Source organism: Corythoichthys intestinalis, chromosome 6, assembly GCF_030265065.1.
Source record: "Corythoichthys intestinalis isolate RoL2023-P3 chromosome 6, ASM3026506v1, whole genome shotgun sequence".
Classification (NCBI taxonomy): domain Eukaryota; kingdom Metazoa; phylum Chordata; class Actinopteri; order Syngnathiformes; family Syngnathidae; genus Corythoichthys; species Corythoichthys intestinalis.
Window position 1 is genome coordinate 44515684 of NC_080400.1, and position 24177 is coordinate 44539860.

The 24177-nt window shown below is 38.6% G+C and overlaps 1 protein-coding gene across 1 annotated transcript in view; it reads left to right on the top strand.

The window, feature by feature from the left end:
* Positions 1 to 24177, top strand: part of LOC130917346 (ephrin type-A receptor 4-A-like) — an 81059-nt gene that overhangs the window by 11584 nt on the left and 45298 nt on the right. Inside the window, exon 4 of the mRNA XM_057838660.1 lies at positions 14163 to 14318. Within this exon, the coding sequence (XP_057694643.1) occupies positions 14163 to 14318 (156 nt within the window). The remainder of the gene's footprint in view (positions 1 to 14162; positions 14319 to 24177) is intronic.

A 24177-nucleotide genomic window follows, 5' to 3' on the forward strand; every position in this document is an offset into this window, starting at 1 on the left:
ATCGCTAACTATTTAGCGCGCCTTGCTTAGCAGTAACGTTTCATCAACAAAGAATACAAACAATACAACTGGCTTCATTTACTCAACTCTGACGGAGGCACAGTGAACTTAATGACACAAAAGACAATCTTACTCTCGACACTTCGTAATATTATTGATTCAGCAACACAACAGCAGTTGCAGCAGCAGTTGCAGCAGTGAACTCTCTCTCTCTTGCTCTCTCTGATTACTGGTGTGCGCGCTGCCATACATTATTACACACAAACAAGGACCCAAATGGGAATGCTCATAGTTGCCGGCAAAAATCGATTATCAAATTAGTTGGCAATTAATTGATTAATCAATTTTAATTGATTGAATCGACTAGTTGTTGCAGCCTCAAAATCATCTCATTTGGAGTAATGGAAATATAACTTCTATAAATTTTGACTGCTTTACTTATAATTATAAGTAGTTCATTCATTCATTCATTCATTCATTCATTCATTCATTCATTCATTCAGGGGTGCAGGTACCTGTCCCATCCAATTAATCATGATTATTTGAAAACTCAAGGGTGATTAACCTGATTAAATCAGTTGACAGCCGAAGTATCGATATGTTTCAGCCCACGACAAAAGCACACACACGATTAGTAGTTTACATACAGTGATACATTTCACATTTTTTATTACAACCCCACTCCCCAACATGGACACATGTGACTTATATATGAACCAATACAGTTTTCTTGTAAAATTTGGTGGGTGCTGCTTTTAGCCAAAGTGTACCTCATTGTCCAAAAATGACGGCAATTTATTGTGCTTTATTTAGACAGTACTGTGCTAAAGTGCAACATCGGAGTAAAATATCATTTTCATCACATTAACGGGAGTTATTAAACTCCTGGGTGAATCTTTCAAATAAACTCCCCAAAAAGTGGAGATTGAAGATGTAATCATCCTCCAATAACAATTGACTGTCTCACTGTCATTCATTAGCATTGATGCTTGCATAATTTCCTGTCAGTCAACAAGACTAATTGGCAAAATTGCATTTTTATGCAAAACAGTTCAGTCTACAAAGACTTATTAGCACATCACAAATTTGACAACTTACATGATGGATGTTTTTACTCAAGTGCTAGCTCCGCATACAGTATGCCCTGGCAAGCTCGGAGTAGGTTGGAAATACGTCACAATTTCATCCTCATTTCCTTTTCTCCCATCTTATTTTTGAAAAAGCATCCTCTTTGAAGCTCATGATGGGAAGGGGGAGCGATTAAAGCAGTCAGCAAGCAAATTAGCATGTCAAAAGGCCTCGAATCAATACCCCTGGCGGTACCATCACAACCCTGCAGTTCTTTCAATCCCCGCTCAATGCCAATCCCCCATTCCTCCGGCTGTTTTCCTACTTCTCCCTCCATTTTATCCCGCACTTGTGCACACTCTCCTCCTTGCTCTCTTGCCCTTCTTTCTCTTTAGCTCACATTAAATTTCCCTACCCCCCTCTTATGCTAAATCCTTTTCTCCCTAACTTGAGAGATGCCAAGCAAAGGTGGTTTTTATAAAGAGAGACTGATGTATAGGCAGAGAAAGACGGACACAGAGAGGTAGAAGTGGACGCTCATCCAATGGGTTATTTTAGAGAAAGGGCCTCTGCCATCGTCTTTTTTGGCAAGAGGTAAAAAAGTCCTGGAAAAGCTGAGGCGATGGAGATGCAGGGAGATGAGAAGGACAGACACAAAGAGCAACAAAAATCTCAAGAGCAAGTGAAGTTGAAAGAGTTTTTTTTTTCTTGTCTGACAACTGTGCTTTTTCTGTACTTCGCGTATTGGTTCACTATTACATCTGCTTTACCTGTTGTCTCTGTCAACATGTTACTTGGAGCTACTCTATTCAATTTTTCAAGTGTCAGTTTCAAATTTCAGCTCACACTGCATGAGTAAATCAATTTCGACAGAGAGTCAAAGCTAACGATTTATGTGTTAACGTGGTTTAGGCCGCCTAACAGCTGCGACTTGAATGCTTACAATGTTCATTTGGTTGACTGCTATTCTACTTATGCCAGGGTTGTACCTTTAGTTTAGAGTGTTTTTACCTTTTGCTCATATTAAAAAAGAGATGAATAAAACGACATCTGAGATCTCACTGTGACAGATACGGAAATAATAGATTTGCGATTTAACAAATAGCATTCGCTGGAAATAGATAAAAAAGCTCATGTTGGTCTTGAAGCCATTAGCTGATTAATTATTGTTTGCTGCATTCACTGCAGCAGGCATATCAAAAGATATATCATGAATTTCTACTAATGTCCTTACCACACTGGGATCTGATGCGGGAGACAAAGCAGCCCAGCAGCTCATCAGACGCATGGCCAAGTTTCACTCAGAGTCTGACAATAGGAGGGTGATTGCGAACACCTTGAAAATGTTACATCGCTCACCGTTTCTTTCTTCTACTGATTTCTATCTTAAGCTCTCTCCATCTTGCCATGGTGATAAAGGTGGTCTTCGCTGCTCTTCCGCTGTCATCCTTTTCCCTCCAGGGCACAGATTCAGTGGCCAAATCAAAGGCTGCTCTGTGGCAATCAGTTAGGTCTTATGACACAAAAAAATACTTGCAATAAAGAGCTGCTCTGTAATCTGATGGGCTCTGGCACAGGACGCAGGATCCATTTTAATGAACTCAGAGCCCATTAATAATCATGGAAGTGCTTGAAAATGGTACATTGGTTAATTATCCTAGGATTTGAATGCTAAACCATTACCCAATGTAATCACCTTGTTGAATCAGAGAGCAAGGTGCATTAGTGTACTGGTTCTTTAAAACTTTTTAATCGGGTTAAGTAGATTTATTTTTTATTATTTCCCAGTCTTTCCACCACCATCCCTCACTAACTATATATAAACAATTTCATGATTTTACACAGCCAATCAATGACTGTATACTGATGATACGAAAATAACTATACAGTAATGACTAATTCCTATTAGTAACACAATTTGCTGAAACTATAGTAAATCATACAAACTTTTATCAAACTTTACACTAAGACTAATCAAGGTTTTAAGTGGGGCTGAACGATATTGGAAAAAACTGACATTGCGACTTTTTGTGGGTTTGCGATATATTACCGTATTTTTCGGACTTTTCGGAAGTCGCACCAGCCATAAAATGCCCAACGGAGAGGGAAAAAAAACATATAAGTCGCACCGGAGTATAAGTCCTATTTTTGGGGCAAATTTACTTGATAAAATCCAATACATAGAACAGATATGTCATCTTGAAAGGCAATTTAAAATAAAAATACAATAGAGAACAACATACTGAATAAGTGTACAGTATGATAATGTTACATGATGCATGAACAACGAAATGCGAATGTGGCGGGTATGTTAAAGTAACATAAATATTAAGAGTTATTCAGATAACTATAGCATAAAGATCTTGCTAACAAGTTTACCAAACCATCAGTGTCACTCCAAAACACCAAAATAACATGTGAAATGATATGATAATGTGTTAATAGTTTCATACATACAATAAGTCGCTCCAGAGTATAAGTCGCACCCCCAGCCAAACTATGAAAAAAAAAAACTGCGACTTATAGTCTGAAAAATACGCTACCATTTAAAACTAGAAGAATTTTTACCAGGTGACTTGAATAGCTCTGTTTGGGAGGACTTTGGTTGACTCACCATGACATTGTATTTGAATAATACCGTTTAATCCAGGCGAAGAGTCTTCATCTGTGAATGATGATGATTGCTATACAAAAAACGGATCCAGGACACCATATCTCTGCACACTTGCTGCTTTTATGAAGCAAAACAAAGATTTACGTGTTCAAAAACAAACAACCAACCAAAAAAAAAAAACAATCGCACGTCCTGCGATGTGACCATTGCGCCTTCTCACACCGAGATAGCAATATTCAAATGATATATTGCCTATGCCTAGTTTTAAGTCAGCACACCATAATGAAATAAAACAATTCCAACTCAAATCAGCAGGGGACATCGTGTACACATAATGTAACAAACTTATTTATTTGCCTGTATAACTTAGAAATCATGTTTAACTTTTTCCTGAACAATCATAATGAAAAAACATAATTTCACAATCCTCTATTCCCTCAATTAGCCCATCCTGCTGAAGCTGATTGAATGGCGGTTAATACAAGTGAGTGTTTACAGTACACATACTGTATATAATAAAACATACATACATACACACACACACACACACACACACACACACACACACACACACACACACACACACACACACACACACACACACACACACACACACACACACACACACAGGATTCTCTACTTAATTGTGCATTAACTAATAATAAATGTGCATGAAACGTTACCTGTTCTTTACAGCTTCTCTCCAGAAAAGCTGAAAATGTAATTTGGGAATGTGGAGGGCTTTCATCACTGGGGATCCAAAGCTGCATATCAGTGGCCAAAGGCAGAGGTGTGTCCATGCAGGGGCACGTCTCTGGGATTAGAAACCATGATCCCTTCTGATCCTCAGTGAGCTGTCAAATACTGCTGGAAGGGGAAGAGGAAAGCCACAATCCCTCATAAGCACACGCTATGTAGTGCATAAGGTACAAGGAGGAGAGAAAGGAAAAACTGATTGTGGTTGAGCGTGAAGAAAAAGAAAACTGTTAGAAATACAAAAGTTGTGTGCATATGTAGCCAAGACGAAGCAAAAATGTGTTTGATGGAGGAAGTGTGGCTAAGGAAAAATAGACAATGATGAATGGACTTCTGTCGAGTTGGCCTGATAAATGGTGCGAGATGTGAAAGGTGAAGTGGGAGGGGGGGAATGGGTATTGATGGTGATTGCTCTCCGAACAAGCCTGCTGTAGTTGGGTCATGACCTGCGGTGGCTGTGGACGATGTTACTGTCACTACCGCTACCTGTACTATAAAATGCATGTAGCACGTAGTGCATATTATCCAAAGTATTCTTATTTCAATGTTTTCTGTACATACAAAGACATCATACCTTTTTCCTATATTCGTCTAGATTTTTTTCTTTTCATCTTTTCAGATTAAATGTGTCCAGTTAGAGATGGTTTTGTATACTTTACCTTTTCATACCACTGTAAAAGAATGAAACCTTACTGGTGTCATCTCCATCAGGTCTTTCTCTTCTGAGAACAATATTTCATTAATCTTAATTAATCTTATTTCAATAATCCCCAAAATTTAGTCAGCAGTTACTGTGCAGAATAAAAATAAAATATTATTAAGTCTAAAAGGGTTCCTCCCAAATGCCTGCCAAGGTCCATTATTGTAATCGATAATGCTTATATAATCTAACAAACTAACATACTACATGAATTCTATACTGGTGCTCTTCTGATTTACGGGTACTTACTTACTTAATACACATTTATTTGACCAAACAATTAGATTATTGGGTTCTCAGATTAACGCTACAGGTAAACATACTGTAGCACATGAATAATAAGTAACTTACTGTGAACCTTTTTTCTTTTGCAAGGGCAGGTTCAACTAACCAGAACTCCTTGTGGGAAAAGACAAAGGCAAGTTGAGGGGGGCACCACTCATTATCAGCAAACATTGGAATGCACCCATGCACATGTGTGCGCATGCACCCACACACCAACACACAACCATACCCCCCCCCCCCACACACACACACACACACACTCACGCACACACACAAACATATGCTAATCAATGCAGTCATGTTATGAAGTCCACACAGACACCTCAATGTTTTAAGTGGAAGAGAAAGATGGGATGGTTGACATCAAGAGGAGTCAAAGGTTAAAGCAATGACAGTGAATAGTCATTTGAGTTGTCATAAAGTTTTGAAGAATTAGTGATCCAGAACAGCTTTCATGTACAATGAAGGACACACACAAACACATAAATGTGAATACGAGGAGACTCAAACGTCACAGTCACAATGGATTGCAAAGTGCACACACACCCTCTTACATATACGCGCATGCACAATAGAAGGTGTTTTGAGTACCCAGACAGGCTGTCGTCTGGGAGCTCCACATAGATTACCTAAGCAAATATCTTAAAAAACCACATTTTCAGTCATAAGTTCACCTGTGATTAGATCATAGACACTGATGTTGTTCAACTTGGCCGTTAGATAAAGCACAATACATGTTTTGTTAAAATTTAAAATTTGTTTTGCCAAGTTTTACTTGTGACATATTTGTATGATTTCGTTGTAAAGCCACATTTTGCAGTGTGTTACCTTTTTAACGACTAATTGTACGATTCTGACGTTGTTGACCTTTTAATTTGTTTTGGGTTTAATGAATCATCTGACAGTAGATAAAGATGTCAAGCTATGCTATTACTGATAAGCTAACACTGGTCCAAAGTAGGTCAAAGGATGAGCATGTTGTGTATCCGTCCACATTATTGTGCAGCAGGTCAACGGAATCGATCATAGAATATATCAATTATGTACAACTGAAAGACACACTGCAAAAGATACTTAGAATAGAAATGAAACTATTTAAAAGTTTGGACAGTAAAATTGGTACTGAATGTGACCACCTATTGGTCTTGTTTTGTCTTTTTATTTTTTTACTTATTATACCATTGTAATATTTTAAATATATATGGTTATGATGCTAGCCTGATAAATTGTGTTTTTTGGGGGTCAAAATAAAACCATCCCATAGGGGACCTTATTGTATTGAGGACTGTAGTGATTTGCTTTATTTGTAGTGCAGCTCAACATGTGGCTCCCATTTGTTTACAGAACTGGATATGAGGCCCCTTTGAAACTGGCTTCCTATCACTTCCTCTTGACCTTACCTATTCTTAGTGTGTGACTGTGTGTTTTCTCACACATCTTCCCTTTTCCTGGCCCATTCTCCTTGACATGCTGTGAGCAGAGCAGTTTGGCCATCTCCTTTGTTTGGTGGTTTGTCACAATGTACTGTATGTGTCCCAGAGCGTAACCTTATTCGCATACTCATCTACCTCCCACCCTTCTACTTTGTTTGTTTATGATGAATTAAGATGCCTCTTTTTTCATTGTAAACATTGCCAGGAAAGCATTTACTTCAACTGCCTGATTAAACACACATGCACATGTGCAGTTGTCTTTAAAGAGCATACGACACCAGAAAAAAAGTCTTAAATGGCATTATTATGTGAATTAGAATCATATTTTGAGACGATTCGACTATATACAACAATTTAGCAAAGCGCAGATGACGAGAAATTAGTCTTTTAATCTGCCTGTTAGCCACGCCTACAATTATAGGGCTTTAGCGTCCCCAACAGGTGGATGACGTCAGCGGTAGACTAGGCTCATCGGTTTTACTATTCAGCCCATTGAGGGGGAATTGTTCAGAACGAGGAAAACGAGACGAAGAGAGCTGCAAAATGTCATTGTTTCAGTCTCTCTACTCCCAATATTTTTACAGGATATTCTTTTTATCCAAGTATTTTCCCCACTAGCTATATAAATGGCTTGAGAAGGACCAGTCAGCCCGTCGAGGGGGAACTATTCACAATGAGGAAAACGCGACGAAGAGAGCGGCAAAATGTCATTGTTTCTGTCTCTTTACTTCAATATTTTTACAGGATATTCTTTTTACCCAAGTACTTTCCCCAATTGCTAAATAAATGGCATGGTCATGACAAATAACTTGTGCTAAATGGAATATAAAATAATAAAAATCCATTTATTCAAGACGACATGGCAAAATTACTCCATAATGGTCAAAACAGTCGACTTTACCTTTACTGTCACACCTGCCGAACGATATTTTATGACACCTAAATCGGACATATGTCATTTCCCTTCCCCGGCTTCGGAGAATGTAAACAGACCAGAAGGAGTGACAGTTAGCCGACATGCTAACCCGAACCGAGGGATGTTTCAAAGTCTTCGAAGTGGAAAATCACACATAACTAGCCTGGATTATTTGACATGACGACCCGGTTGTCGAGTTTCTTTGCGGATGGGCAAACCGCCCGGCGGAGAGCAATTTACAGTTCGTTCCCTGGAGGAGGGTGGCTGGAATTGTTGTGTAGCTAACGTGCTAACAGCTAACTGCTAATGAGCGTGAGGATAGCTTTTTACATGCCTATCAATGATCAAACGTAAGTAGTCCTTTATTTAAAGGAATTTTATAGTGTTTACTTTGTAATCACTGTATTCGTATTTGACATAATACAAAACAAGATGTTTACTCACTTCCTTGTAAGTCCAATGGTCCCACAGTAAATATCCACGGTGAATGGGAACCTTTTGAAACTCCAAAAAGGCGCATACGCCTCTCCCGCATACAGAATGATTTTTCTGCAGCCGTTTGGCTGGCGTGATGCAAAAAATAAAAGTATTAATCCGCAAAATCAGCTGAATCCTTCGTCCTCATACACAACAGTACACTGTAGCGTGAAGAGGACGTCTTCTACCGTACACGTCACAGCGCCCTCCTCCTCAATGCGAGACCGAAGCCGGAAGTCACTCATTTTCCTGGCGCGGGATTCAAAAAACTAAATAAATATAGCGATCGCTTCCACACACATCCAAGCGGTCCATATCATTCAGGAGCATAAAATACCGTGTGTATTATGAAATAAACATGCTTTTTCGTGTCACAAGCACTTTAACTCCCTGGAGCACTTGCTTGCATTGAAAATTCTAAAGGGCCGTTTACATGGAGACTCTCCGAGAATACAAAACATTTCAAATTTGCATTTGCATTTGCGTCTCCATTCGAACAATGTCGTAATTCCGCATGAAAATGATGTAGTATTCATGCCAGGCCCTAGGGGGCATTACAGATTTACAGGGCGACAGAGAATGATGCACTTTGACCCCACCAAGCTCCCTCAGCCCGGAAAAATATATGCCTGCCGACTCGAAGCAATGGCATTTTGCTTTTGTTCAAAAAGGCACAAAAATGGAAACATTCAACATATTTAATTTAAAAATATTATTAAAACAGTAAACTAAAGCCGACATTCCGCCATATTTGCTGTTTTTAATGTTTAGTAGCGCTGCTGCGCACGCCCAATATGACGTGTACGAGTGCTGAAGTTATCGGCGTGGTCTCGTGCTGCGGGAGCCTTTGATATGCATGCCGAGGAAGCCCCGCTCAATCCCCCGCAATCGGATTCTTCCACTTTGGAGGCAGGATTCAGAATTTTTCGCCTTCAGTCTTCGCCGACACCATATGCATGGGAGGCCACACAACACAGTCAACACAGTTATTGCGTCTTCGTGTCGCAGAGTAGCCATGTAAACTGCCCTTAATTTTCTGTGCCATTGGTTTTACTGTAGATGGCCTCCATGCTCTCTGATTATATGAAGGTATGTAGACAATGTGTAAACACTGTTACGCACATGGTCTTATCTTTGAATTGTGAATTACAGCCCCTGACTCACACAGCAGTTCACAAAACGTTCGTGTTTTGTTGGTGTGGCAGCCTTTGGTGGTATTCCCCTGAGAAAGTCTGCATAGATGCAAATCAATGATGCTTCTACTGGAGCTCAGTAAAGTGACGACTATATTACTATTTTTAATCCAAGTGTTCTTATTTCTATTTCTTACTTGTGTACCTTGTGACCCATGCCTCAGATTTTAAGGTGCGGTCTCTCTTGACCATTCTAAAGGGGTTGGGTGGAATACTTCAGATTTTATGATAAGACTATTGTGCTAATATTCTTTCTTAGGAACAGGCTATAGAGGAGTTTGTGAGGAAGTTGGGAAGTTATGGCCTACGTGTCAATATGAAGGTGGAGTTCCTGGTACACAGGAAAATTTCTGAACAATATTTCTTTTTTCCCCATTTGTTTTGTATGCTAGGTATAACAATATAAGTTGAAGGCCTTCACGAGCAAATGTAAATAAATTGTAGATAAAGAAAATGTAGCTCCTTAAAGTACGAGTTTCATATTAAATCAGACAATGTAGACTAATTAACCTTTTAAAATCTTTTTTTTTTCTTTATGTTCTACATATAGAATATGTGGATTTTATTAATATGCGCTCTTGACATTAGGACTTTCATTCGCAGATATTTTAACCACTGTCTTCGGAGTTGAACTAGTCCTGATGCAAATGGTTATAAATAATTTGACAAAAATATTGGCACCAATTTAACATAGTAGTGCAGACCAACATCAGCACACTTTAACAATTATCAGCAAAATAATATTAAAGTTGCTAACTTTCCCTCTATTGTTGTTGGCTTTAATTAGGGCTACTATTAATATAATCCACTTTAATGACTCATTAATTTTGTATTTCATAAGATATACTAATGACAGACATTTTCCGCCGCCGGGTCAAGGTTAAGACGTGCTGTAGAAAGTATCATCAATCACGGTGATCAGTTTCGGTGACCGTGTGTCCCTCATTCATCACACTGATAGGTTTCGCTGGCCGTGTGGCTGCAAGTCGCCGTCAGGGCCGAGGCAATTAATAACCCCTTGTGACAGAATTAATGAGTTAACCTGCTCCACTCTCCTGCTGTTCCTGTGACAGATGCTAATAGTCAGCAGCTAGTCATCCACACTAATCCCCGCTACCAACCAGTGGCTCAGCTCCGTGGATGTGATTGATGTTTGTCATCCATCTGTGTCGAAATAGACAGCACATAGTTCCAAGAGTTAGGGGAGTTTATTGAACCCAGACAGGAATTGCCACCAAAGGATAAACAGACAGGAATCTCACCTGGTATCCACCTGTAGAAAAATGAATAGAAGAGCCACAAAGACAAAGAGCGATATGACATAGAGTCAGCTTGAATGGAAAGTGCTGGCTTCTCAAGAGCAGAGAATCTGCTCGCCCTCAGGTCCTGAAAGCTGATCGCACCATTTTTTGAAAGAGCAGCTTTGTGTTAAAATGTTTCTGACTGCCCTTCTGAAGAGCACTCACTATCTGTTATGACAAAAAAAAAGAAGAAAAACTGCAAACAGGTCTTCAACACCCTAAAGATATATCACAGTCATGAAAATATAATGGAAACTGAAGTTTCAACTTAATTCTTTTATCATCAGAACAGCAAATGCTTTGCTCTAGCAACAAAGGTTACAGAATGCCATGTGCTAGGTGTTATATTCCTGAGTTCTATTGCTGTATTGGTTTTGTCTCCCACTTTAAATCTCTACTGTATTCAGTACTTTGTTGTGTAGGCAGGAGAAAAGTTTACCTACACTTTGCATGCAGGTCACTGATCGTGGGTTTCAATGGGTGAATGTGTAGGTTGATGTCTTATTTGGCATACATCACTGTTCAAAGCTTCATGCGTAGGCTGGTGCCACAAAGGAAAACTTATCTGGGTTATAATTGACTTGCTTGTCTATTGCTATCAATGTATTCTTTTTTGTCCATGTACCGTTGTCATGTTATTTTTTCCTCCTCATGCAGTGCAACTAATTAGCAGCAGACACCCCCGTCAAATGGACAAAAATGCTTATTAAATACCACAAACAGTGGCTCCCTTCCTCCTAAATGTGCTTTATTTTACAAAACTGGGATGTGGTGGGAGAAAGCATAACAAAAGAGAAACCATGAGGACTGAAAAGGCTTCTAGAGGAGAAAGGGGGAAGAATGTGATGTCCCACACTATGAGGGATTCCATCTTTTGCCTTTTCAGAATAGAATAAGTCACAAGTCTTTTGTCCGCCTTTGATCTGTAAGCTTAGGGATTTAGCACCTGACAAACCGTCTCTATCTAAAAGGAATCCTGTGGAGAAAAAGCCTGTATATATTGTGAAAGTTAGACAATGACTTCACAATATGGTTTTATTAAAAAAAAGAAGAAAGAAAAGAATTTAAAAAAAAAGGGGGTTGGATTTTGGGCCCGATGGCGTCGGTTTTTTTGCCAATCTTATAAAAAGTCAAACAAACAAAAAATGAGAAATACAAAATTGTTTTTGAGAGTTTTTATTTTTGCTTGTGTGTGTTTTTGTCACGTTCATCTGGACAGTAATAAATCCATCGGCTCTTAAGGGATATTCTTCTCTCAAACCGCGGTTTCTTAGACCACCCACTGCTGCAGTTCTCTTTCCTCACATACGCTCCCTCTCCTAATAGTAAGCAAATTTCCCAGCTTTACTTAGACATCAACGTCTTTGCTCTTTCCACTGTTCTTTCCTGTAGGGCAGCCACTGCTGTAAACATACCCTCATATGTTTAAAAATGTGATGTCAACATATTTAAAAATATCCAGGATTTTAAAACCACGGCAATCCAGGCCAAGTCGAATGGCAAACAGATTTGGAAGTTTGGCAAAGAATTCTCAAATAGCCAGTGGGGGTTCAAGGATGAGCCTGGGATAGCTTAATATCTGAAGAGCAAAAAACTCATCAACCGTGCACAGTTTGAGGTATCCTGCCCTAAAACTGTGTCCCTTTAAGGAGGCTCAAACCTGAAGGCTGTGAAGCATGCGACTCAATTAACTCTCTCTTGAGCTTTTAGCTGAGGGGCACCATCTCAAACAGCTGGTTGACCCAACTCTCAACTCAAGACACTTTTCTGGTCAGCGCACATGTACAAACTTTGAAAGCAGCTATGGCTTTTGTCAACTGAACTGGCCCCAACCCCTGAAACAACCTACAATTCCAAAGGGTCGTTATAGCTGTTTTTATTGTAGGAGCTTGGGCGTTAAGATAGATAACAAAAAGTACCTACTGCCTAATCCCTCCTCTTTTTTGCAACTCTGAAGAAAAGAAATACAGGCTTCACACACCCCTGCAGGCCACAATCAAAGAGGCTCTTAGCTTAGCATTAGCAAAGACTTACTCCCAATGAACTGAGTGGGAATCGGCAAAGAATGGCTCAGCAGGTAGTAGCCCAGCTCACCATGCTACGTTAATCCAGCAGTTGACGAGAAGAAGCAGCCCAATAGAGACTTTATTGCGCTCTCAAGAGATGATTTCCTAGTATTTTATTGAGTTACTGGATTTCATGCTAGTTCTGTCACTAGACATTTGTTAGGTAGCTTTCGCAAAAGCTGATTACTTTAAAAAAGTGTGAATGGGTAGAGTGAGGGTCAAAGAGAAACTCATTCCAATGGTGTAGACCAGGGGTGGGCAAACCGGTCCTCGAGGGCCGCAGTGGGTCCTGGTCTTTGTTCCAACTGATTCAGCACAGACAGTTTAACCAATGAGGTTTCAGTGGAAACAAGAAGCACCTGACTGCAATCAACTGATTGCACTTGTAAGAAACCAGATTGGTGAATAGCTGTCCTCATGATGGGTATGAACAAAAACCCGCACCCACTGCGGCCCTTTCCGGAATAGTTTGCCCACCCCTGGTGTAGACTCTGATATAGATGTAGGGCAGCAGTGACTCATTCTGTAAGTACTTGGCTTTAGAATCACAAAATCACAAGTCAATCTCACTGTAGTTGTAAGGAAATCGCAATTAGGTATTGGAGAAATGCTACTTAACAAACCACCCTGAGATACATATACATACACTTACTGAGTAATTTTCTCAAATCCAAACCAGTAATCTTCTCTCAATACTTTCCGCTGCACATGGCAGCCTCCTGGATCGACAGGTTATATGGTCCAATCGCTGTTGTGACTGTCTCTGCTGCACCTTTCAGAGAATTGTTCCTTTGTCTGCCTGCTCTGGTGCAGCACTCCGGGTGAAATATAAGCCCAGTGGACTCCCCTGGCCATTATACAAACTAAAAGACGATGGAGAACTCCTTGAAAGAAGAGCCCCTCACAATCAAAATGTCACTGAAAAGAAAGGGCAGCACTGTCGCCAAAAGGAGTGATACTTAGCTAACCATTTCAAATGGAGATGTGCATTTGTGTGTGTGTGTTGGGCCTACATGTGAAAACTGCACATGTTAATGACTACTAAAATATACAGTTTGGTGTAAGTGAAATATCGTAGCAACTGTTGCTTTGCAACATTTTTTCTGTTATTCTTACTTCACTGATCTTCTCACTAAGATAATCGATTCATATACTCTTTTGCATTGATTTGCATAGCTCACCTTGCATATGAACTATAATTATTTGCTGTTTTTTCCCATGCTGTTTGCCCTTGAAAAATTAAAAAAAATTAAAAAAAAAAAAAAAAAAAAAAAAGGCTTCGAGACTAAAGGTAAAGCTACCATACACCATTCATAACATTTAACCATATGCATCCTGTTCTATCTTTTTCAGCTTGTAAAATTGGTTACTATCGTGCCCTGGCCACTGAGGGTGCCTGTTCCAAGTGTCCGCTCCATAGCTACTCTGTCAGAGAGGGTTCCACGTCCTGCGCCTGCGACAAGGGATATTACCGTTCCGAAACAGACCCAGCATCCATGCCATGCACTCGTAAGTACAAATAGTGCATTCTAGTTGAAATTTAGGATGAAAGCATGCAAGATGTTGACATAATGTACTGTATGAGACTAACACAGTAGAAATAAAGTTGCACAAAAACAATTGGCTTTTGCTCCAGTAATAAACTATTCCATGCAACGTTAACCTGGGCTAGCCAGTCACAAATTGATGTTTCTGTTAGTGATTTGTCAGTTAAAGTATTCAACATCCAAATAGGATACAAACTGATACATTACAGAATTATTCTTTCACAATTATAATAGGACACGAGCCTGAGAGAAAAAGACGAATCAAGAGCAAAGTAAAATAAGCCCCCACTTTTTTACCCTCTACAGTATGTATCTTCATTTTTACTGAAGCAGCAGCATGAGTCAGTTATTATATTATTTTTTCCATGCCAAACTCACTCTGATTGGTGTAATAAATACCTCTGAAAATCAGGAATTCTCCTGATATAATTTTCTTTTGAGACTTCATTTCCCCACTGAGTCATGGTACTTGGAGTTCATATTGGTAGAATTGTTCATGAAGAAAAAGTATCAACCCATAAAACAAAAGACGTATTTTCTTGCTTTACAGGAAATAACAGCAATTTTCCTTCCATGTGACAGATGTTTATGTCTGACTGAGTATGTGTCATAAAACAATTTCTACCAACCAAAACATCTGTTCAGATGCTTTGTTCGTAGCTGTCTCAACATTAGGCCTGAATGACCTGTCAAGTTCCTGTGGATTCATCAGTCAGCTCAACAGTTTATTGGCTCAGACAAAAGGCAGATTCCGAGACTTTCCCAACTGAAACAAATTCAAGAAGCTGAGTTTAATTACACGCTTGAATCACTCCGTGAATTCTGAATTTTATATTTCCACTATTTTTCTATCTTCCAACACAGCAGTGTTGCTAACATTTTTAACATAATGATTTGCAATTTTTTTTAATATGTAATGAGCCCAAAATTCCTCATACCAGATTTCGGCTTAAAGTGAGCATCTATTCACACGGACATGCACTTTCTAGCATTGAAATCAGGGGTCCACAAACTTTTTCCTGTGAGGGCCACATAACTTCTCCCTTCTCTGATGAGGGGCAGGGGTCAGTTTGTAACAGAAAAAGTGTGCCTAAATGTAAAAAAATATTTTTTTTCAGAAAGCCACAATCAAACAACCCTTTCTGGATTCTTCACGGAACAAAAGTAAATAAAATAAACATAATAATATAATATAATAATAATAAATAATAATAACACTATTAATTAAATAGATGATAACCAAATAACCCTCTTTGAGTTTTTCACAGAAAAAGGCCAGGAAATAAATGACACTATTGAGAAAAAAAAAAAAAAATCAAAATTCTCTCTGGTATTGTTCAGGAGACCAGACCAAATGTGGAGGCGGGCTGTATCTGGCCCGCGGGCCGTAGTTTGGGGACCCCTGATTTAAATGGATTCTTTACAAATACATACAAATATCTAGAGCTGTTCTGGCAAGACGACGTAGTCGACATAATCAATGACGTAAATGCGTCAATCAGCACACCATCCCGTCGACGGTTAATGAAGGGTTTTAAAAAAATATGCACGGAAAGTTGAGAATGGCAGACGCTCGGTATGCAAGCAGGAGAGCGGCAGCAAAGCAAAAAAGCGCATAAGAGTGGCGAAAGCATGGGCTTATTTCAACAAAACAAAGCAAGGTATACTGTCAGTGCAGTCTTCAATGCCAAGCTTGCTTACCACGGCAGCATGTCGGCCAAGAATAAACACCTAAAGCGTTGTCACCCAGTTGTAATGGTTGTAAGACGAGACAACAGGAAAGAACAAGCTGGCAGATCGTAAGTCCATATAACAAACTAACGACATATTATATTGAAGTTGCTGAACCTGTCGCGATATGCAATAAGTCCATTTATCACACGGAAAATTAAAACGAGGGAGGTAATTTTTACGGCTGCATTTTATCGCCGCGTGCGTGCATACATTTGTGCGTGCGTGTACACGTGCCAGTTGATGGCATATGAGATTCCAGTTCCTTCCACAGATGTTTATTTGTCATCAACACACTGTAGAATTAAAGTTCAGACATACAAAATAAGGAAAAACATCTCTATCAAACGCTGTAAAACGTTAGCATTGCTACATTAAGCCTAATGGGGAAAAAAGGCAACCTACTTTAGCCTGCAATAAAACATTGGCAGTCTTTTCCAAAACGCAAACTTGCAGTTAAAAGGTGACACATCAAACATGGAAAATCGCTGGTTAACAGCATTTGCAAACGAAAAAATGAAAAAAAAAATCTATTACTGACAGCACATGCAATGACGAAAAGAGAAGTTCACTATTTTTGCGGAGTGTAAAGCTTACGGTTAGCGGTTTGGCGAACGTACGTCCGGTTAACATTTCAAAATAAAAGCATGCCATGTTTAACATATAAATAACAGTTAACCATTTCTGAAGTTAATCTTACACATTTCAGAATTCAGATCCTACACTAAGAAAAGCTTTAAAATGACACCCTTTATGAAAAATCTGATTGGCAATGAATACTTATATATTTATAATCATTATAATTACAATTATTGCAATGCCATTATGCATTGTGGTATACTATAATATTAATGCTTCTTAATATTGATTGATTGATTTATTTATTTATTTAAATAAACAATTGTTTCAAATCATGTTGGAAAGGCGAAGTCAATGTTCTGACTCTTTTTACATTCCATTCTTTTGACGAGTTAATGCTTTCAACATTTGACCTCATTGTTTATTTGTGATTTATCATTGTTATTTACGTGTTTATTTGAACTTTACTTAAGAATTTAAGTGTTCCAAAATGTTTTTGTGAATAAATAAGTGTCAACAAAAAAAGTAATTGCTAGATTAGTAAAACAAAACAAAACAAAAAAAAATATTACATTAGTCGACTAATCGTTAAAAAAGACTGCTGACTAACCGGGAGGAAAATAGTCATTTGAGACAGCCCTACAAATATCCATATAAATATACCCCAAAGTGATTAAATAAAATCACAAGTCTTTCAAAGCCAATTATGTGGCATCACTTACTTTTAGTTGCTGGCTGTCATTGTCCCTATTGTCCTGTTAGTCAGTGTGGCATTCAACTGTGGCTGCTGCTAGCAACAGCTGCCATAGCTCATTACTTGACTGCTTTTATTGGACCGTACAGCGCAATCTTTGGCGTTCCAAACTGCGTCCAACCTTTGGCCTTAGCTTCATCGGGCGCTCAGCATTTGATCTTTGAACTATCCGTCCACCGTTTGTCGACTGATCCTTTCCTCGTGCATTTAGGTTTTGCTTCTCAGCCCAATGGTTGGGCTGTATAATTACAGCTGTCACTCACACTCCTCTACATCCCATAATTTGGCACCTTCCTCTCAACACCCACTCACTCAGAAACACTTTAAAGTATTTTTCTCCTACTTTCTGGTGTTCAAACTGAAAAAAAAAAAAAAAACTTAAGGTCTGTCAACACAAAATGGTGACACTGAGTAGATTAATATTTTTTTCCCCTTTTCATTCTTTGTGTGCTCGATCTCTCATTGCATTCCTGATATTTTAAAAACATTTTAGTACTGGCAACAAATTAAAAGCTTTTCCGTATTTTTCCCTATTAATGACAATTTTTTTTCTTGACATCCATGGGAAATGTGACAACAAAAACAACTTTTCATTTTTTGCATTTGTCATCCTTCCACAAACAAGATCAGGTTGCTTTTGAGAATTTTAACAGGTAGAGGAGACCTCGTAGGTGTATATTTTAGTCAGGATTAAATATTACAAGGAGAGTACCATATTTTCATGACCCTATGGTGCACTTAAAAGTAAAAAAAAAAATCTGCAAAATGGACAGCGTGCCTAATAATGTGGTTCGCCTATTGTGTGGACTGAGTACCAAAATGTGTCTGTATGACTGAGAAATTTTTGAAAAGGCAGAAGTTAGTGACAGCGGCATGAGAACCTTAAGGGAGAAGGTTGTTAAAGTTCGAATGTGTGCCTTTGGCTAAACAATAATGTTTGATTGTACCATGTTTGATTGAGACCTAGCCCAGCTGTTCAATATGCACACAGTAGATGAGGACTTTGATGGATTTGTGGATTGATGTGAGTACTTGGTTATATTTAAAAACTACAATTAAACTCAGTTTTTCTCCTGCTGCCATTTCATGTGCCCAATAATGTGGTGCGCCTTGTGTGTTTAATACAAAAATATCACCCGAAAATGAGCCTGTGCTTTTTAATACGGAGTGCCTGATGGTCATGAAAATAATCAATTGTAGCAATGATTATATTTACAGTGATCCCTCGCTACTTCACGCTTCAAATGTTGCACCCTCAGTCCATTGCAGATTTTTTTTTCAATTTTTCAAAAAAAAAAAAAATACAGATGAGCTGTCCCGAGCCAATCTCGTAGTCTTACTCTCGCTCCCTCCCTCCTTCCCTCTCCTTGCTCTTTCTTAGTTAGGCAGGCAGTACACGTGCAATGGAGCTTATTAAAGTTAATGATGATTGACAGATGAATGTGTTTAATCTTGCCAGAGTAACGAAATTCAGAAGCGCCGCATGCGTCAATCATCGTTTAACTTGTTAAACAGTAGGTGTGGTAACTCATTGTGTGTAAGTGAGCAGCTCCGGGTGGATTTGAGTAGACTCACTCAATGAAGCATTAATAAAGCCAAGCATTTTTCTACAACTACCTTATTCTTGTTTAAATACAATTCAGTGGGACAGTAACATATTTAAAACTTATCAAAATTATTACATTTGAAGTGCTTAAAAAACATTAATATAAATACATATTAGGGCTGTCAAACGATAAAAATTTTTAATCGAGTTAATTACAGCTTAAAAATTAATTAATCGTAATTAATCACAAATAATCGCAATTCAAACCCTCTATAAAATATGCCATATTTTTCTGTAAATTATTGTTGGAATGGAAAGATAAGACGCACAATGGATATATACATTCAACATACGGTACATAAGGACTGTATTTGTTTATTATAACAATAAATCAACAAGATGGCATTAACATTATTAACATTCTGTTAAAGCGATCCATGAATAGAAAGACTTGTAGTTCTTAAAAGAAAAATGTTAGTACAATTTATAGAAATTTTATATTAAAACCCCTCTTAATGTTTTCGTTTAATGAAATTTGTAAAATTTTCAATCAAAAAATAAACTAGTAGCCCGCCATTGTTGATGTCAATAATTACTTACACAATGCTCATGGGTGCTGAAGCCTATAAAATCAGTCGCACCCAAGTGCCAGCAGAGGCGGCAAAACTCCATAAAGCACAATTAACAAGTGAGCGTTTCACTGTACCGTCATTTAAATCTGTCTGAGCGGGGCATCTGCGTTAATTGCGTCAAATATTTTAACGTGATTAATTTAAAAAATTAATTAACGCCCATTAACGCGATAATTTTGACAGCCCTGATATGCATATATGTATATATATATATATATATATATATATATATATATATATATATATATATATATATATATATATATATATATATATACAGTGCCTTGCAAAAGTATTCGGCCCCCTTGAACCTTGCAACCTTTCGCCACATTTCAGGCTTCAAACATAAAGATATAAAATTTTAATTTTTTGTCAAGAATCAACAACAAGTGGGACACAATCGTGAAGTGGAAATAAATTTATTGGATAATTTAAACTTTTTTAACAAATAAAAAACTGAAAAGTGGGGCGTGCAATATTATTCGGCCCCCTTGCGTTAATACTTTGTAGCGCCACCTTTTGCTCCAATTACAGCTGCAAGTCGCTTGGGGTATGTTTCTATCAGTTTTGCACATCGAGAGACTAACATTCTTGCCCATTCTTCCTTGCAAAACAGCTCGAGCTCAGTGAGGTTGGATGGAGAGTGTTTGTGAACAGCAGTCTTCAGCTCTTTCCACAGATTCTCGATTGGATTCAGGTCTGGACTTTGACTTGGCCATTCTAACACCTGGATACGTTTATTTTTTAACCATTCCATTGTAGATTTGGCTTTATGTTTTGGATCATTGTCCTGTTGGAAGATAAATCTCCGTCCCAGTCTCAGGTCTTGTGCAGATACCAACAGGTTTTCTTCCAGAATGTTCCTGTATTTGGCTGCATCCATCTTCCCGTCAATTTTAACCATCTTCCCTGTCCCTGCTGAAGAAAAGCAGGCCCAAACCATGATGCTGCCACCACCATGTTTGACAGTGGGGATGGTGTGTTCAGGGTGATGAGCTGTGTTGCTTTTACGCCAAACATATCGTTTTGCATTGTGGCCAAAAAGTTCAATTTTGGTTTCATCTGACCAGAGCACCTTCTTCCACATGTTTGGTGTGTCTCCCATGTGGCTTGTGGCAAACTTTAAACGAGACTTTATGGATATCTTTGAGAAATGGCTTTCTTCTTGCCACTCTTCCATAAAGGCCAGATTTGTGCAGTGTACGACTGATTGTTGTCCTATGGACAGACTCTCCCACCTCACCTGTAGATCTCTGCAGTTCATCCAGAGTGATCAAGGGCCTCTTGGCTGCACCTCTGATCAGTTTTCTCCTTGTTTGAGAAGAAAGTTTGGAAGGACGGCCGGGTCTTGGTAGATTTGCAGTGGTCTGATGCTCCTTCCATTTCAGTATGATGGCTTGCACAGTGCTCCTTGAGATGTTTAAAGCTTGGGAAATCTTTTTGGATCCAAATCCGGCTTTAAACTTCTCCACAACAGTATCTCGGACCTGCCTGGTGTGTTCCTTGGTTTTCATAATGCTCTCTGCACTTTAAACAGAGCCCTGAGACTATCACAGAGCAGGTGCATTTATACGGAGACTTGATTACACACAGGTGGATTCTATTTATCATCATCGGTCATTTAGGACAACAATGGATCATTCAGAGATCCTCACTGAACTTCTGGAGTGAGTTTGCTGCACTGAAAGTAAAGGGGCCGAATAATATTGCACGCCCCACTTTTCAGTTTTTTATTTGTTAAAAAAGTTTAAATTATCCAATAAATGTTGTTCCACTTCACGATTGTGTCCCACTTGTTGTTGATTCTTGACAAAAAAATTAAATTTCATATCTTTATGTTTGAAGCCTGAAATGTGGCGAAAGGTTGTAAGATTCAAGGGGGCCGAATACTTTTGCAAGGCACTGTATATATATATATATATATATATATATATATATATATATATATATATATATATATATATATATATATATATATATATATATATATATATATATAAATATATATATATATATACAGTACTGTGTAATAAATTTAATAATTAAAAAATATATATACAGTATACTGTATGTATATATATATATATATATATATATATATATATATATATATATATATATATATATATATATATATATATATATATATATATATATATATATAATTGTATTTTGGAAGGAAGGGGGGTACGCTACTTCGCGGTTTTTCACTTATCGCAGCGGGTTCTGGTCCCCATTAACCGCGAAAAACAAGGAATCACTGTGTAAACTCACAGGGCAACAGTGAAGGCCATGGACAGACATGGGAATTGGTTGTTCTGCAACCTGCTGGTTACAAGGAGTGTTGTTCTACAATTCAGGGTTTCTTTTGGCCCTTGATGTATTTCTCAGATTTTTTCCCAGTTTTCTTAGTGGTGGCTTGGCTTAAAGGAATGAAGTTGAATAGGGAGGACCCAAGGGGGGCATTGAATATATCCTGGATCGGTTGCAGTAGTGGAGTTTTATTCTCAGGCCAATTTTGCCTACCCTCTACCTTGGACCTGCACGACACTCAGCTAACAAATGCTGATTGGAAGAGACAAGAAGAAAAAAGGTAGACGGCGAGGAGAGGTGGGGGCATGTGAAGGGAGACATTTAAGAGTAAAAACGAGAAAGACAGATGAAGCATGGGCTGACAGGAAAGAAAGAACTAATGCTTGGAGAAAATTGCCTGCCCATAAACGGATGGAAAGGGGAGGAGGGGGAAACCTCAGTTTAAACTTAATTTTGGCCAAACTTTTGAATGTGTGACTATTCATGTTAAGGTTATATTGACTGGATGGTCTTCCACAATCCCATTCCCCACTCCTCACACTCTCTTGGGATTAATTATAATGTGTCACTCACAGCCAGCAGCTCTCCCACTCTCCCTTGCTCTCATCGGTGCATTCTGGGAGAGCAACAGGTGTAGCTGAAGTCGGTTGAAATAGCATTGGGAAGCAGTGACGTGTGAAGCAAGAAACCCTACACATCTGTCCACTTGAAGTTCTAAAGTTTAGACAATAATATTATTCAATCAAAATAAGTAGAAAATTGAATAAGAATGTTAGTAGAGTTGAACAAGCTGGCAAGGGCACTATTATAATCCCAGTTGAATGTGGGCGCCTTAATTTAGAAATGCCATCTATAATTCTAACTGATGTGAAGTGGGTGAATAATATACGGGAGTCCGCGCAGTGCTTTATCATTTTTAAATGAGAAATGTATGAGTTTAATTTTTTGGTGCTTCATAAGGCTGATGATAAGACCATGCACTTAGTTGCTCTTTTAGTAACACTTTCAGTCATGCCATTCATTTTGATCCCATTCCTCAAGGCATGGCCTAACTATATTAATGAATTTCCAAGTCCAGCACCCCCCCCCCCCCCCCTTCTACATTCACTCAATTTTTACAAATGTTAAGTTGCAAATGCACTTGCATCAGTCTACCAAGTCTTTTTCATTCAAGCAATATTTGTTCACATTTGTTCACATCCCCTCTAGGCATTTATAGTCTCCCAATTGTGTGTCTCAGTGACATCGTTCATAGTCATTGTGCTACTCTAAAAATAACACAGATAATTAATTTCCTTTGCAAAATGATTAGTCTGCCAACTGACTAGATTTCATATTTCAGCGTGCATCGATCCCCTCCAGTGCGCTCGCCAGCGCTTCATTAGTCAGAGCGAGATGGAGAGAGGGCAGGGAGAGTTAAGTCAATTACCGAATCTTACGTTTGAAAGCAACACGCAAAAAACACATTCATTAAAGTAGAGCTGACATGTAAATTGAAATTGATGATGAGGGGAGTCTGTGCCACATCTGCATTGCTGCTTGCATATAAAAGCGGAGTTTGTAGATTTAAGATCAAAGCAGTTGTGGTGGTGAAGGGGGTGGGGGGTACTTAATAACAAGGTCCAACACAAACATGCACAGCAGTTATTGTTGGCAGCCATAAAAGCAGTCTGTTAGATATAGTCTGACATTTCCCTGTCTGCTGCAAATTCGATACATGAAAAAAAAAAAAAAAATCAGTAGATTGAATTTCAGTTAAGATGCACGGACAAAATTGGAACCTTCCATGTTTTGATAGACCAGACATCAAAGGAAATTTAAGAAGCCTCTTGACTTAAGGACAGGTTAATTGAACATCTAATAGACGCTCGTAATATAAAGTAAACATGTATGCAATGCAACACAAGTAGGGATGTCCCCGATCTGATCACGTGATAGGAAGCCCATCTGTCAGAAGATCAGAATCTGGTGAAAAAGATCGGGTTTTTTTATTTAAAAAATAATTAAAAAAAAAAAAAAAAAAAAAAAAAGATGAAGAGATGAAGAAGTTGAGATCTGGGGACTGGCTAGGCCACTCCAGGACCTTGAAATGCTTCTTACGAAGCCACTCCTTTGTTGCTTTGGCTGTGTGTTTGGGATCATTGTCATGCTGAAAGACCCAGCCACGTCTCATCTTCAATGCCCTAGCTGATGGAAGGAGATTTTCTCTCAAAATCTCTCGATATACGGCCCCATTCCTTCTTTCCTTTACACAGATCAGTCGTCC